Source organism: Girardinichthys multiradiatus, chromosome 20, assembly GCF_021462225.1.
Source record: "Girardinichthys multiradiatus isolate DD_20200921_A chromosome 20, DD_fGirMul_XY1, whole genome shotgun sequence".
Taxonomy (NCBI): Eukaryota; Metazoa; Chordata; class Actinopteri; order Cyprinodontiformes; family Goodeidae; genus Girardinichthys; species Girardinichthys multiradiatus.
Genome location: NC_061812.1, coordinates 17,147,738 through 17,165,051, shown reverse-complemented (window position 1 = coordinate 17,165,051; position 17,314 = coordinate 17,147,738). Strand labels below are relative to the sequence as shown.

At 38.4% G+C, this 17,314-nt stretch overlaps 2 protein-coding genes across 3 annotated transcripts in view; one reads left to right on the top strand and one right to left on the bottom strand.

Annotated features, from left to right (window-relative positions):
• The window catches only part of col2a1b (collagen, type II, alpha 1b), a 64,088-nt gene extending 57,606 nt beyond the window's left edge, over positions 1–6,482 (top strand). For both annotated transcript variants that reach the window (XM_047347292.1, XM_047347291.1), the window contains 9 exons: positions 367–474; positions 853–906; positions 1,044–1,151; positions 1,264–1,317; positions 1,521–1,628; positions 2,905–3,193; positions 3,477–3,664; positions 4,632–4,874; positions 4,964–6,482. In XM_047347292.1, coding sequence (XP_047203248.1) covers positions 367–474; positions 853–906; positions 1,044–1,151; positions 1,264–1,317; positions 1,521–1,628; positions 2,905–3,193; positions 3,477–3,664; positions 4,632–4,874; positions 4,964–5,110 — 1,299 coding nt within the window. In that variant the 3' untranslated portion in view covers positions 5,111–6,482. The remainder of the gene's footprint in view (positions 1–366; positions 475–852; positions 907–1,043; positions 1,152–1,263; positions 1,318–1,520; positions 1,629–2,904; positions 3,194–3,476; positions 3,665–4,631; positions 4,875–4,963) is intronic.
• A 4,647-nt stretch (positions 6,483–11,129) lies between these two features.
• LOC124856310 (leucine-rich repeat-containing protein 3-like) lies at positions 11,130–16,658 on the bottom strand. Its single transcript, XM_047346643.1, has 2 exons — positions 16,471–16,658; positions 11,130–14,764 (listed from the first exon to the last, which is right to left on the bottom strand). Exon 2 carries the CDS (start codon positions 14,696–14,698, stop codon positions 13,835–13,837), a length of 864 nt encoding a protein of 287 aa, XP_047202599.1. The 5' UTR covers positions 14,699–14,764; positions 16,471–16,658; the 3' UTR covers positions 11,130–13,834.
• Positions 16,659–17,314: the final 656 nt, after the last annotated feature.

Genomic DNA, 17,314 nt, shown 5'->3' with positions numbered 1-17,314 from the left:
TTTTATAGAGATGGAGGTGTCCAAACAACATTTATTAAACGTGAAAGACAGGATCTGGGTTTTCTTTGGAGAGTTTGTTGTTAAATAAGCAATAACATAACAATAACAGTAACAGTTTTTACACAGTTTGTAAACAAGGGACCTTAAAAATCATCCATTTTAACAAGTAGAAACACATTTGTGTTTCCATCTGATGCAGCCAAGTAACCTGTGGTAAGGTCTGCAGTCTTTTTGTCTCCTCAGTTTACACAGTATATCCCTGAAGACAAATGATCAGTTATTTATACTTTCTCTTTCTTATGTTGACAATTGTAAGTCCATAACATTGACCCTGTTGTTTTCTAATGTGTACTCTTTTTGCTGCAGGGTGACCTTGGCAACACTGGTCCTGCTGGTGCTCCTGGTGCTCCGGGTGGTCCTGGTGCTCCCGGCCCAGTCGGGCCCACTGGAAAACAGGGAGACAGAGGGGAGTCTGTGAGTAATGATTCAAACACAAGCAAAGTTAACACACAGTTTGATGTTTTCTAAAAAACTATTTCAAAAAAGTATTTTTACATTGTGAGATTTCTGTAAAATGTATTTTTGCCAGCTAAACATTAGCATATTGTCTGACACAAGCACCAAGAAGATTTTCTGAGGTGTTTCATTGTGACAGACCTTATATCTGAGACATAAATTATCTTTGATTGCTTTTTTTTAATTTACATAATATTAGCTTAGTGTATGTTATGAAGCCTTTGTTATTTTAACTTTATTTTATTATCAAATGTGCTGTAAAACACGCTACAAGGACATAATTATTGCTAAACATGCATGTGAGTTATTATATTTACCATTTTCTTTGTTTGTTAGGGTGCCCAAGGACCAGCAGGACCTCCAGGACCTGCCGGTGCCAGAGGAATGCTTGTATGTATCCTGAATGGACAGTTGTGAATGACGTCCAGCCACTACAAACAGAAATGAACTCCTGGTTTATCTTCTGTCAGTTCTCAATTTTAACCAACAAACAAAAAATCATTAGGATATTTTACACTTGTTTTTAGGGACCCCAAGGACCCCGTGGTGATAAGGGTGAAGCTGGGGAGTCTGGTGAGAGAGGACAAAAGGGACACAGAGGTTTCACTGGTCTGCAGGGTCTCCCTGGAACACCAGTAAGACACCACAATTAATCTGAATACATCTACACCTTAGACCTTTGTGTTACACTATTACATTGTGTGTTTTATACTTACTGTCGTTTTTCCTGTGCTTTCTCTGCATTAGGGTCAACCTGGAGACCAGGGCGCCACTGGACCTGCTGGGCCTTCTGGACAAAGGGTGAGTACAAAGACAACCAAAAGTGTTGCAATTAAAACTGTGACATTGTGTTGGTTTTAAAAAAAAATCATGCACTTTTTATACAGCAGTCTAATTAGTCTGACTACTAGACAGCTAAATAAATTCTGTTTATGTACACTACACCATACACTAAACGTTCATGTTTTAGAATGAATAAGGCTTATCAACACCTCCACCTGTAGGGACCACCTGGACCTGTTGGTCCTTCTGGAAAAGATGGTGCAAATGGTTTACCAGGACCCATCGGACCTCCCGGACCTCGTGGTCGTTCTGGAGACTCTGGTCCCTCTGTGAGTACTTACAAGAACCTTACACCCTTTTTCTTTTTTGTCTGTGTTTTTGTTTGTTTTACTCTGCAAACTAACGTCTACAAAATAGAACATATGTTGGTGCATGTTTATAGGAATTGTTTTGCAAACTTGACAGAAAAATAAATGTGTGTATTAAGCTTATATCCAAGGCAGAATTGAGGGAAACATAAATGTAAAATAAATTCACCTTAACCTCAAGAGTAAAACGTTTACAATGCAGCTTCATGAGTAGAAGGGCTCCTGTTAATTATGTTGTTAACTCTGCTTTTGTTTGTTAAAATTATTGAATACACCCCCTTTCAAAAGTATCACCACCTCTTGAACTTTTTTATATTTTGCAATGCTGCAGCCACAAACCTAAAGTATGTTATTGGGACTTTATGTGATAGTTAAGCACAATGTAGCATGTGTTTGTGACATCCAAGGAAAATGAACCATGCTTTTCACTTTTGTTTTTGCAAATAAGTATGTAGTGTGCATTTGCATCAGCTCCCATCACTCTGGTACCTCTAAATAAAATCCAGTACTACAACCTTCCTTCAGAATTCAACATAATAAGTAAATAGAATTTACCTCTATGTAATTTAATCTTAGTGCAGATGTTCTGTGAAGGTCTCAGAGGTTTGTTGGAGAACATTTGTGATCAAACAGCATCATGAAGAACAAGGGACACAGCAGAAAGGTCAGGGATAAAGTTGTGGAGATGTTTAAATTAAGATTAGGTTATAAAACTATACCCCAAACTTTAAACATTTTACATTTCACTGTTCAGCATGGAAGTGGAAAGAATACAGTACAACTCAAAGCCCTTTTCTTCTAGTTTACATTTATGTTATTTTGTGTTGGTTTATCACATAAAATTTCAATAAAAGTTCAGTTGTTGCTGTGTATCACAGCTGTGTACCCCTATTTGATGGAAAAATATGCACAGTGGCGCACTTGGTAGCACTGTTGCCTTGCAGCAAGAAAGTCCTGGGTTCGTCTCCCAGCCTGGGGGTCTTTCTGCACGGAGTTTGCATGTTCACCCTGTGCGTGCATATTTTTTATGTAGCAGTTATTTACCCAGGCATTCAGAACAGGTTGTTTTTCAGAATTGCTGCCTTACAAAAACCATCTTCAGAAAATTGGGCAAAATTAAATGTGCTCAAGAGAAGGAAGAATAATCCAGCAGGGCATAAGCAAAACAGAAAGGATACAGGAAAGCAGCAATTGCTAAAATAAAATAAAACTAATCCTTTTTTTTTTTTTTTCTCAGGGTCCTCCTGGAAACCCTGGACCCCCTGGTCCTCCTGGTCCCCCTGGTCCTGGTATTGACATGTCTGCCTTTGCTGGTCTGGGTCAAACAGAAAAGTCTCCCGATCCTCTCAGGTACATGAGGGCCGACCAGGCCTCCGGAAATCTTCGTCAACATGATGCCGAGGTTGATGCCACTCTCAAATCTCTCAACAATCAAATTGAGAACATCCGAAGCCCAGAGGGGTCCAAGAAGAATCCTGCCCGCACCTGCAGAGATCTGAAGCTGTGCCATCCCGACTGGAAGAGCGGTAGGTGACAACAAGAGACTGGCTGACTAGGGGTAGAATGTGGAAGCAGACTTGGTTCAGACTGTACATTATTTGAAAAGTAAGGATTTGACTGAAATCTAATTTGTGTTGTGGGAGATGTTTGTCTTGTGCTGATTTAGGGTCTGTTTGTACAACAGAACATGCCAGAACATCCAACATGTTCCCATTGAGTTGCAGCTTTTATTCAGCTGGACAGGATGAGTGATGTACAGGATTGATCTCACCCTGGAGGCTGATGTTTCTTTTTTTTGCTTTTGTTCAGGTGAATACTGGATCGATCCCAATCAGGGCTGCACCGTAGATGCAATCAAGGTCTTCTGCAACATGGAGACCGGGGAGTCCTGTGTGAACGCCAAGCCTGCCAAGATCCCACGCAAGAACTGGTGGTCCAGCAAGAGCAAAGAACGCAAGCATGTCTGGTTTGGAGAGACAATGAATGGAGGATTCCATGTAAGATCTGCAACCTGTTTCAATTTTCTTAGTTTGTAACATATTCATTTTTACTGTCTGTGTTCTGGCACAATCTAACGCTTATTTGGTACTCATAGTGCTAACTTAAACACGTTGTTGCTATATTTAGTGAGTCCTCTGACCCATCTAAAACTGTGCCAAGCAAGGCAGCAAAGTCTTTGTACATGAATCCCTCCCAGCTGCAGTCAGAGTACAAAAATGGTCATGCATTTGCCAGTAATATTGCCATTACAGTTATGCAAAATATAAATGTTACTGTTATTTGTAGGTTCATAATTGGACTAAAAATTTTTATGAAACTTTCACGGATGAAAATCCTAAAATGCTTTACGATAAAATACATGCTATGCAATAAAAAAAACGACCCTTTTTTTTAATAAGACAGAGATTTCCCATGACGTTATTCCTCTCCTACAAAATCCATTACATGAAAGTTGCCTATTTATGGAAATGTGGTCATGACATCATTTAGCGACTTCTAATGACTTAAAGACCAAAGGTTACTTTTTTAAGTGTGGTGATAGTGAAAATATGAAAATAAGACAGTAATACAGTAATACCACAACAAAGTTATACACTTTCAGTTCTACACCCTTCTTCCCAATACCCTTGCACAATACAAAACAGTGAGAAATAAAAGGTGACACACATACTTTGAAGCCATGACAGGACACTGATACTCATGTACTACATCTGTTTCCATTTTCCAACATAGCTGGCAACATATGAAACAGCAGCTTTGGCACAGTTACAACAAATATGCTTACATGTGAATTTGGATCATTTTAAGGCTTTTTACACCTCAAGGGTGTTTTTATACCTCAAGGGAATCTTGCTGTTACATATAAGTAAAATATGTCTATGAAAAATAAGATGAAATTGTACATAGGAAATACATTAAATCAAGCCATTCTAAGTATTATTTTACATTTTCTATCCAATGTAGTTCAGTTATGGGGACGACAGCCTGGCTCCCAACACTGCCGCCATTCAGATGACTTTCCTGAGGTTGCTGTCCACCGAGGCTTCCCAAAATCTCACTTACCACTGTAAGAACAGCGTGGCCTACTTGGACGCCTCAACAGGCAACCTGAAGAAGGCCGTGCTGCTGCAGGGCTCCAATGATGTGGAGATCAGAGCCGAGGGCAACAGTCGCTTCACCTACAGCGTCATGGAAGATAGTTGCGCGGTATGCAATACTGCTAGCACAAACATATTTGTAGTAGTCTTTGGAGGTGAAACCAAATGTGTTAATTTTTTTTTTTTTCCTTTCTGCAGAGACACACGGGGCAGTGGGGTAAGACAGTGATTGAATACAGGTCGCAGAAGACCTCTCGTCTGCCCATTGTGGACATTGCACCCATGGATATTGGTGGAGCAGATCAGGAGTTTGGAGTTGATGTTGGGCCAGTTTGCTTCTTGTAAAAAATAAGCAGCTGACAAGAAGAGGAAGAAAGTTGCTATTGGAAAGAAATAAAATAGGAAATGAAAGAGGAGCACGCTACAGTAAAAGGAGAGAAAAAGCGAAAAAGAAAAATCAAGACATTTTTTTTAATGGAACTTCTTTTCTAAATAAAAAGTGCTTTTCCAAGTTGAACTCAGTAGGATATCTGCACTGAATGGCACCAACAAACTGTCATTTATGATCCATCCGCAGGCATTGCCTTCAGTCATGTCTCCCTCCCCCATGGACACCCTCCACTCCCTAAAACCCTCCCTTTTTCACTAGTTGTGAACAGTAACCTCCCTCTCACCTACCCAATCTCTATGAACAAAAAGGAGGAAGTATGAGGAGAAAACAGGAACATGCCAGGGAACAAAGGAGAGAACAATGTGTTGGTGTTATTTATTTATTGCTTGGGTTAGGGTCCCAGATGTGGTAGGACTGAGGTTGTTGCAAAGTGATTAAAAATAGATATATTTTAAAGAAAAAGAATTATCATCCACCTACTTCCTCCTGTTTTCTGGATATCATCATCCCTGTGTCACAAACCAATAAAAAATGTTTAGTTCCTTGAAACCAAAAATATTTCATCATACTGTAGAAAGTGCAGCCGTTCCTGTTTCTCCACCCATAGTGTGTATCAACATTACTGTGTACTATAATAAAGTCAATGGTGCTATTGTTGTAAAACAGTTTGTGTCTTTCAACAACCAGATACTCGTAAGTAGTGACACACACACACATATATGTATATATATATATTTATATATATATATGTGTGTGTGTGTGTGTGTGTGTGTGTAGTTTCTTAGAGACCGTTTCTTGCTGGGCTTTTCACTGTGATTTATGTCCCTTCTTACATGAACAAGCATGACTGATAAAGTTTAGTCAGCGTAGTTAGGAACAAATTTATTTGTATTTTTCAAAACATTTGATTTGGCATTTTAAAACTACCTCACAGTAAAAAAAAAAAAATAACAATCTAAACTTAGTTTACAAATAGCATCCTATCAAGTTAAGATGGTTATATTTGGTTAAATGAGCCCAGTCTGCTGACCCTCATCCAGTGTGTCCCTCTCAGCCCCCCTCCTGTCCTCTCACACAGCCTCTGCTTCAATCTACAAACACACAAAATCAAGTGATTTTGTGTGTTTCACTGATGCTGCAATTCAATCCAGCACAGAGGGTTCAAATGTGTGAGGTTGTGTATATTTGTTATTATTAATAGTAGCATTATTATTAATAATAAAAGCGCTATTATTATTTTATTATTATTATTATTATTATTATGGTCTTGACTTGTTTTTGTTATGTCTTAATTAATGTAAATTGGAAATAAACAACAAAACCCAAGTACCAGACTGAAGTTGAGTTTTATTATTGAATTAATATACAGTTAGACTCAAAATAATTCATACCACAGGGGATATTTAGATATATAGTAATGACTTAATTTGACCAACATAATTTCTTCTGCCTGGAAGTAATGTCAATGTTTTGAATACAACAGAATCTGTGGAGAAGGCTAAAGATTAGGGTAATGGCATTGAGGTCTTCCAACTTCAAAGAACTAAAGTTATTGCAAAAAATGAATGGAGAAAACTACCAGTGTAAACATAGGAAAAGCTTGTCTGCAGTTATAAGAATCAGGTTTTGATTATACAAAAAAAATGTACATGGTGTATTTTTTGTTACAATTTAAATACAACTAACTGTTTGGTTGAATGAAAATGACTTATTTAAATCAGCCAGAGCTATGAATGAGTCTAACTGCAATATTTTCTTTCTTTTAAAAAAATTAAAGGAGAGGAAGGGATTTTCATTTCCTTTAGTGTTACTTCTTAGTAGAGAGGAAACGACAAACAATGCCAACAATCTCACAAAGGACTCATATCATCCTGCACACCTCAACATACTAGCAAAATATTTGGTAAAGTTTGTTTTACATTTTAAACTTTGTCCTCATGTTATTTTGTTTTGCTTTTTTCTCTCAAATAAAATTCTGATAATGTTATTTATAACTATTGAAAACATTCAAATAAAGTACATACAAATTGAACTTTTCCACATTTTATGTTTTATGTTTCAGACCAACACAAAAGTAGCACAGACATTAAAAAATGCTGTGTTATTTTCATAACTTAACTGCTGGGTAAGAGTCGTCGGGTCGTACGTTGAGTATCTTTGATAAAACATTGGGTCAAAATTATACCCAATTTAAAAGAGGTATGGTTAATTAGTAATAATTGGGTTATTTTAAGGCTGCACGGCGGCGGAGTTGGTAGCACTGTTCCCTTGCGGGAAGAAGTTCCTGGGTTTGAATTGCAGCCTGGAGTCTTCCACAGTCCAGAAACTGTTAGGACTGTTAGGTCAACCCATTACTCTAAGTAGCCCTTAAGTGTGAGTGCATGATTGCATATTGCCTAATCACTGCACACCAGAAATGACCTTGACACAGGGGCAAACAGATGTGGTGATGAGATTCCACCATCCAATGAGCTGAGGAGCAGGACATTTAGAACCATGGATCCAGGGACCCAGTCTGGTTCACTGAGGTGACACACAAAGCCCAGTAATGCTCCTAGTGAAACCTCCTTTACAATTAAATCAGGCATTTAGAATTTATACTTAGAAACACAGAGTGAGAGAGAGGTATTTTTAATGTTACACCTTTAATCAGCTAATAATACTCAGAACATCTATTCTCAGTTATCTTTGTAATTTCCATTTAAGTAGTTTTTAGTTTATTTCTGGTTTCTTTAATTAGCTCCTTTTTAACTGAATGTAGAAATGTGATTACAAACAGAGTAATAACAGTTTCTATGAGTAAATAGTTTCAATATAAACATTCTTTTTTTTATTGGAGTGTTTTATATTAGGATATTGGGGGGTATAGGGGAGGTGGGCTGGTGCCTATCTCAAGATATTCAACATATTCTTCTAGATATTTTCTATTAAATGTGCAATTAGAGCTCAAATAAGTAAGAGAATTTCCAGCCAGGTTGATCAACCGTTAATGAGTGTTTATCATTCTCTACACATACTGTAGCTGCACTCATCTTCCCATCCCTTACATGCTGAAGAAAAGCCTTCTGGAAACATGATGCTGCAACTATTAAGTTTCACCATGGCATGGTGTGTTCAGGGTGATGTGTAGTGTTTTTTTATTAGTGTGGCTTGCAATACGTGCATTCAGTTCTTTTCCTCTGATACACCTAAATAAAATCCATTAACATCATTTGCCTTCAGATGTCACCATTTAACAGCATCATGAAATTCAAAAACACACCAGTGGTAAAATCAAAGAAGTGTCCTTTTTGTTTGTCACAAGCCATGTAGACTACACAGCAAACGTGGAGGACAGCGGTCTCCGTGAGATGAGACCAAAACTGAACTTTTGAGATACGTTCAAAATGTTATGTGTAAATACAATAAAATTGAACATTACCCCCATCACCACAGCAACACATGGTGGTGGAACCATCATGCTGTGGAGATGCTTTTCTTAGGGACGGGGACACTATTCAGTGTTTACTGCAAGATGTATGGAGCTAAGTACAAGACCTTCCTGAAAGAAAAGCTGTTGGAGGCTTCAAAGGACTTGAGACTAGGAGCTAGGTTACCCTTTCAGTAGAACAACAGAACCAGGGCTAAAACGGGATGGTTTAGATTTAAGCATATTAATGCATTAGAATGGCCTAATCAAAGATTAGACCAAACAGTAAAAGAGAATCGGCTGAACAGAAAAATATCCGTCATCCTTTTTAGATTTTTATTTGTCAAAAGTGTATAATTTATCTTCCATTTCACAGTTATACAGGTCCTTCTCAAAATATTAGCATATTGTGATAAAGTTCATTATTTTCCATAATGTAATGATGTAAATTTAGCATTTATATATTTTAGATTCATTGCACACTAACTGAAATATTTCAGGTCTTTTATTGTCTTAATACGGATGATTTTGGCATACAGTTCATGAAAACCCAAAATTCCTATCTAACAAAATTAGCATATCATTAAAAGGGTCTCTAAACGAGCTATGAACCTAATCATCTGAATCAACGAGTTAACTCTAAACACCTGCAAAAGATTCCTGAGGCCTTTAAAACTCCCAGCCTGGTTCATCACTCAAAACCCCAATCATGGGTAAGACTGCCGACCTGACTGCTGTCCAGAAGGCCACTATTGACACCCTCAAGCAAGAGGGTAAGACACAGAAAGACATTTCTGAACGAATAGGCTGTTCCCAGAGTGCTGTATCAAGGCACCTCAGTGGGAAGTCTGTGGGAAAGAAAAAGTGTGGCAGAAAACGCTGCACAACAAGAAGAGGTGACCGGACCCTGAGGAAGATTGTGGAGAAAGGCCGATTCCAGACCTTGGGGGACCTGCGGAAGCAGTGGACTGAGTCTGGAGTAGAAACATCCAGAGCCACCGTGCACAGGCGTGTGCAGGAAATGGGCTACAGGTGCCGCATTCCCCAGGTCAAGCCACTTTTGAACCAGAAACAGCGGCAGAAGCGCCTGACCTGGGCTACAGAGAAGCAGCACTGGACTGTTGCTCAGTGGTCCAAAGTACTTTTTTCGGATGAAAGCAAATTCTGCATGTCATTCGGAAATCAAGGTGCCAGAGTCTGGAGGAAGACTGGGGAGAAGGAAATGCCAAAATGCCAGAAGTCCAGTGTCAAGTACCCACAGTCAGTGATGGTCTGGGGTGCCGTGTCAGCTGCTGGTGTTGGTCCACTGTGTTTTATCAAGGGCAGGGTCAATGCCCAATGCTCACAGTGCCAAAACCACTGGTAAATGGTTTACTGACCATGGTATCACTGTGCTCAATTGGCCTGCCAACTCTCCTGACCTGAACCCTATAGAGAATCTGTGGGATATTGTGAAGAGAACGTTGAGAGACTCAAGACCCAACACTCTGGATGAGCTAAAGACCGCTATCGAAGCATCCTGGGCCTCCATAAGACCTCAGCAGTGCCACAGGCTGATTGCCTCCATGCCACGCCGCATTGAAGCAGTCATTTCTGCCAAAGGATTCCCGACCAAGTATTGAGTGCATAACTGTACATGATTATTTGAAGGTTGACGTTTTTTGTATTAAAAACACTTTTCTTTTATTGGTCGGATGAAATATGCTAATTTTGTGAGATAGGAATTTTGGGTTTTCATGAGCTGTTTGCCACAATCATCCGTATTAAGACAATAAAAGACCTGAAATATTTCAGTTAGTGTGCAATGAATCTAAAATATATGAATGTTAAATTTTCATCATGACATTATGAAAAATAATGAACTTTATCACAATATGCTAATATTTTGAGAAGGACCTGTACATTACACTGTGTTGGTGTGTCGGTCTTTCACCTAAAGCTCTATAAAATACACTGGATTGTAGCTGTAATGTGACGAAATGTGGAACAGTTCAAGGGTATGACTACTTTTGCAAGGCACTACAAAAGAGTTTATTTAGATTTGAACCATTTGTTTTAAGCAAATGTGAAAGTAAAGAGATGATCTGAAGAAAAATGCAAAACCAATAAAAAGCCCACAGTTAAAGACTATAAAAAGTGGTAAAACAGTATCTGGATTGTGAGTGTTTAACTAATATAAAATGTGCATTGAAGCTGACAGAAATATGTTCCATGATATTGAGATGTATGATTTGTGACAAACAGTAAACACCCACATTGCTACACACACTATGCTCACTTGGTTTTAAAAGGTCAGGGACGTGTCCAACGTCATCTCCTTTTTAGCCTTTGGTTTACCAACCTGATAACGACTAACTCTAATTTACAGTGTCTGAGCAGACATAATGCAGCCACACTTTCGCTGTGGGTTACAAAACATGCACAACACATTTAGCACATAACAGTTTACAGATAGGTGACCTACTCTAAGTTCTGCTTCTGCACCTATAGTGGACCAACTGTCTCATAAAACAAGGGTACAGTTATATTATAACAGTCTGTTCAAGTAATTTGTACGCAAATTATTATATGTTCAACATAGATCAGTCCATTTAATTCTCTATTAACTGTTTATTTTCACAAAGTTAAAAAAAAATATTTTTGTAACAAATTCATGAACATTGACCAACATACAGTATAATCAGACAACATTGTCAGCAACAAGGTAAACAATTGAAAAAAAAATCTCACAAACTAGCTATGGCTTTATTTGCAGTCTTCTAATTTCTGCAACACCAAAGATTTTTTGTATTATGTAAGTTACATCTAATTATAACACTATACACAAGACATGGGTTGGTAAGAGACTCGCAGGTTTTAAATTCCAGTCTTCAAGGGCCGGTTCTCCTACAACTGTTAGATGTGTCTCTTGTCAACACATGTGAAAACATGTAATTTTGTAATTAGAATGATTCTGTACAACTTGAGTGCATGAGGACATAATTACACCACTTGACTTTATTTGTCTTAACTTTTTGTATAAATACCATACAGTGTAGTCGCACATTATGCTATTCCAAGCTACAGTCAGCTACTTGACAGACATATTGTCACCACCAGTAGTTTTAAAACAGTGTTAGCTTAATAAGAGTGATAGGTGAAGCTCCATCAGTATCCCCATCATGTCTGGCTTTTTTGTTGAAATATTTCCAAAAAGCAAAATTCGCCTTTCTCGAGAGCAAGAAAAGGTGTAGTAGTCTTCTTTCAGCTAGCTATCTGGCAGTGCGCAGCAGGAGAGTGAGGGAGACCACCTTGTGTCTCTATTATAGAGAAAACTCCAGATAGTCTAACAATTTTTTGGCATCTCATTTAAAAAAACGTTATATTTTAGGAATTGTGAGATGGAAAAGTGTAGCCATTTTTAGATAGTAACTTTTTCAAACCTCCCCATGCCTACAATAGACCAACATTAAGAATTACAGTGCTACTGAAAAACAAAATAACTGACACAACACTACACTTATATGAATTTTATTTTCATTCACATTGTGTTGATTGTGTCATTTTCCACAAAGACATTTACAGATTCTTGCTCATCATCTTCCTACATTTGTTTTTATTTATAAGTGTTACTTGATTGAATATCAAAAAAGAGACTAAACAAGGAATAAACAATTATTCGGTTCATTCCTTTTTATTAGTCTATCAGGTTTTTGAGCTAGATAATCTTGCAAAGAACATCTGTTGTGACACCTAACAATGCAGAAGTAGTAAAAGAAATGAAAGGTAAATTTAAAACAAATGTAATTTTGCTTGTATCATTAATTTGCTGAACACAATCTCAGACCTTGTTGGGAACTATTGCTCTAAATTTGCATCTAGAAATGTGCAAATAGACAGAGGTTTACATTTCTTGTTGTAGAAGAGAAGAATGACATTCCTATTTAAAAATAAGACTAACCTACCCCTTTGAGGAGACTACAGTTATTTGCACAATAAACAGGATTACAACACCCTCTACAAAACTCTATCAAATGTGGCTGTTAATCCAAAGTGGTTTAGCTCAATATGTGGAGAAAGCTGGAGGAAAATTCATTAATTTTTACAGGGCAAGCCTTAAACATTCTAATGAAATGAATACTCCTTTTAATAATAAATTATGTGCTTATTTTTTAATGGCTTTAAAAATAGAATCAGTTTTGATAGAGCCAGATGCGGAGGACTTAAACTGTGGAGAGCCAATAGTTCCAAAATGTAGTAAATAAATAAAATAAATAAATAATGAAAAACTATTTATACTTGTCATTATTAAAACAAAACTGGAAATTAATAAATCCATTTTACCCATATTTATTTACCCATTTTAAATATTTCAGTAATCTATTAAATACAGAATTATATAATTAAATGCAAAATTCATTGATTTGAATTTGGAGTCTACTATATATCGAAATGTTATCTGACTTTTTCAGCATTCATTAAATTAATGTATGCTTCCTTTGCTGCAGTAAACCATGAAATAATTCATATTTTCACTGTGGCTGTGGCACTGCGGCTTGTGTCACTGTTACTTGTGTCACTTATGTTTATCGAGACATGTCTATTTATTAACTATTTCTGCATTTGTTTTGCATTTAAGTGTTCATATTATAATTGAGCCTTTTGTTGAACTCTGGCACTATTGGACCCCCATAGCCCCAACAAACATCAAAGTAAGAATGGTTGTGACAATGCCTAAACACACCACACATTCACAAACATACACATACACAAATCTAGCAGCCAGTAAAGGACACACATCTAAATTTGCACACTGACAAACACACTTCAACTGATTAGTGCCTTTCAAGTGTTCATTAGGGGTCAGCTGGTCAACGTCTCCTAATTAGAACCTAATGAAAGATAAAAGAGCACAGTATGAGGCGTAACGGGAGAAGAAAAGCAGGGCTACAAAGGGAGACAAAATGTTATTGAGTTCAAAAATGTCTTTCTCTACACGTAACCTTGTTTTATCTTTACCTCTGCTGTGTTTTTATAACTTCTTCTATTCTCTCAGTGCATAAAGTAGAAGTTCAGAAATACTTAAACTTTATACTAAACCTGAAAAAAATTTAATAAGAAAATAAATGTTTAGAAAAAGAATTTTAAAGGAATAATCAAACATTTGTAAAAGGTTAATTTCCTCTATGTATGCATCCTCCACAGTTGGTCTACAGTAACTTCTCTCAGCATTTCAGAGTCACGTTCCACAATGATGTCCTCTGAATATTGAGTTTAAACAGCATTAAGCTTAGAAACCGGTGCTCAGAGTGTCTGCCTCTGTAGGGGTCTTACGTGGGCTGGGTAGACTCTTCAGGTACTCCAAATGCCTGCGGGCTTCTGCCTGGTTCTGCCTAACATAGTACACAACATACATGATGACCATAAAAAACCACACAAACATGGTCACCAGCATGGCTACATCTGTGGTCTTCCTCTGCAGGCTGCAGAAGTTCACCCCAGAATCCAACAGTTTGACCAGCGGCTGACCTGCGTGCTCGCCCAATGATCCCGGGTCCTCCCACCGGCTCCCCTCACCCACACCTCGCACGGAGCTCTCGCAGATGATCCCATTCACGGTCTCGGGTTCCAGGTTCAAAGTCTCCATCAGTTCCTGCAGAGTGCAGTCACAGTGCCAGGGATTGTGGTAGAGCCGCGTCTTGGCGCGAGTGGACCCAAAATCCTCCCTGCTGGCCAGCCTCAGCTGGTTATGTGAGAGGTCCAACAGGCGCAGGTCAGGTCCTAGATGCCGCAAGGCACCGGAGGAGAGAGAGTCGATGCGGTTGTGGGATAGGTAGAGGTCCCGCAGGTGGACCAGGTGGTTGAAGGCACTCTCTGGGATGTTCCGGATGTAGTTGCGCTCCAGGTGTAGGGAAACGGTCTCTGGTGGGATCCCTTCTGGGATTTCCCGCAGCCCTGCATTAGAGCACAACACAGTGGCTGTGTCCCAGGCACAGTGGCAGCTGTCCGGACACTGCGGGGTTGCTTGACCCCACAGAGCCGAGAACAAGAGTGACACACACAAATATGAGTAGAGATCCAGCCCTTCACCTGTCTCCTTTCCTCTTCCTCCACTGACGGCAGTCCACCTCTTCTCACACAAGCCTGTGCACATCGCCTCACCATATCCCCATGACACACATCAGTTCCCAATCAGACTCAGATGTTGCAATGGGAAAACCTGACAGGTTGGGAAAAATCAGGTTGGGATCAGAGTAGAAAAATAAATCTGCAAACACATGCAATCAAAAAGAGCACGCATGCAGAGGATTATGCAGAGGAGAAACGCTCACGTTACAGAAATAAAATGAGCTAATAAAGATTCATCCAACACAAAAATGCCTTCATGGAGCAACACAGCACTGAATCACATAAAAACCCAATTCTGTGCATGACAAACATCTTGTATGGTCGCTAATTCAGTAATAACCAAAGATGCACCAACATATTTAACTGCAGGGACTTGCTCTTTTAATCATAGTCTAAGTGGCCTAATAAGGTTGCAAACCCCTTTTGCATTTCTGCATTAGAAGGACATAAATCATCAAACAAGATTATCTCAATTTTGCCCTGCCTCCTTTCTGTTCTGTCCTTCAAACTCAGGATAAAAGGTATCATTTTATCCTGATCAATACATTTTCATCTCATTTACCTTTCTATTTATGTCTCTATGATACCAGGGCAGCTTAATCACAAGGGTTAGGCATGCTACGCTCTGTAGAGATAGAGGCTAGAGAGAAGAAGAATCAATAGCCCAAGCATTGCCAGTTACACTATTAAAGACAAGAACATCAATCCTGGGTAATCTCACAGTGTCAATATGTGACAATAGTGGGGAAAAAATCGTCCTGCTGTAGTCTGGGTGTTACCATCTGCTCAACATTTTTGCAATTGGAAGGTAAAAGTTTAAAAAAAAAAGCAAAGATAATATGCAAAAATACTGTAGAATATGCTGCATGTGTAATATGAGTTAAATTATTTTTCAAATCACAAGCCTTATCTTCATGTATTTTTTGTTTTGTTTGGGTTTTTTTTAGTTCCTCTGGCTCCGTGGATGTTTTCATTGCAGTTTTCTCAGACAATTCAATCAGATGTTGCAGAGCCGCTTTGTTTCCCTGAGACAAGTGCAGCCTTCCTGAAGCTCATGTTTCTATAGGACGGAAATCACAAGAGACCTCTTGAATTTGATTACAAGAATACCCTCTTAAATGTCAAACACCCCGTGTTTTCATAATAAAATCAAAACTGTCATGTGTGTCTACTCTCCACTGGAAATAGAAATACTATGCTTTAAGGCTGGGACCTCTGACTTTTAAGGCTGGCCTAGATCTGTCTGATATGTTTGGATTAAACTGGGGAGAAGACCAGTATGTCCTGTAAACTAAGGTAAAGATTTCAGACACTGATCATGGATTTTATTAATATACTGAATTAATGCATGCAAAATTTCAATTAGCAAAATAATCACCTGATGCATGAGGAAATAAGGAAGGTTGAACTAAAGAGGCCAAAGAAAATACAATAAAATGGTGAATTATATATGTTTTGAAAAAATATGCGCATTGTTTTTAGTATTTAGAGGAAATTAGATGAGTTACAGAATAAAATTCTAAATGTTTGCAATAAAATTTTGTTTAGGCTTAGACAACTTTAATCTGAGTGAAAGCCGTCGTAATCAAACGGTTATGATAGGATTACAATGGGGTTTTTGTGTTTGTTGCATGCTTTACAACTTTTGCATGCATAAATTATACATAAATTACACAACTCGCCGTTTCTCTGCTTGCATTTTAGACTTTTCTTTAAAATAATTCATGACTACAGCGGCAACTGCTATAGAGACAAATATGACACATTTTACGCACACAATAAACAGAACTAACTTACCTTTAAAATAATTTAATATGAAGTTTAAATCCATATGTTGGATGATAGTTGTTTTCAGATTCCGTTTGCAGTTTATATTCGCTTTTCATTAAAATGCCCCTTTTCTGTGCGGATCCATGAGTGGAAACGCTGCGCTCTGCTGCCTGCAGACGGCTCCATCGCGGACTGTCTCAGCGGTGGAGGCAGTTTTAGCTGTAAAGATGTGGGGCAAACTCTCTCTCTCCTCCTCCTCCTCTCTCTTCCTCTCCCTCACGAGTGTTTGTAAGAGGCAAATCCAAAGACGCAGGGGATGTACCATCATCACCTCTCCTTGCCCCGGCATCCATCACGCCTTTTCTGAGAAGACGCTGGTTACCTCCAAGAGCTATCAACTTAATTACCTTTTGCTATAATTAGATTCTTAGAATCAGTCTTCCAGAAAAGCTGATTGAGCGAGATAAGTTAAAGAAAGAATAAAAATAAGTAATCACATTTATCAAACAGAATTTAGGCTACAGTGCTAACCCCCCTCCCCCCTTCTCGCAGTTAATAAATTATTTTTATTGCAGTGACACACTGAAAAGTTAAAACAAACTTTATTTTGAGCGCAGTTATTCAGTGGGGAATGTAAGGTACTAATTGTTTTAAATAAAAGCATTGGGATATTAATTGGTATACCTGCTGCTTTTACTTTGTGCAAACCATTTCTTCAGATCATTCAGAATCCTGGGTAATCTTCTTTCCTCTCTTCTCTTCATCTCAGCCCATAGGTTTTCCGCCTAGGCTTTATGCCTGCACTGTGATGGAAAAAGGTTGATTTTATACAAGGTCCACAGAAAACCATTATTGTATTGATTTGACCATA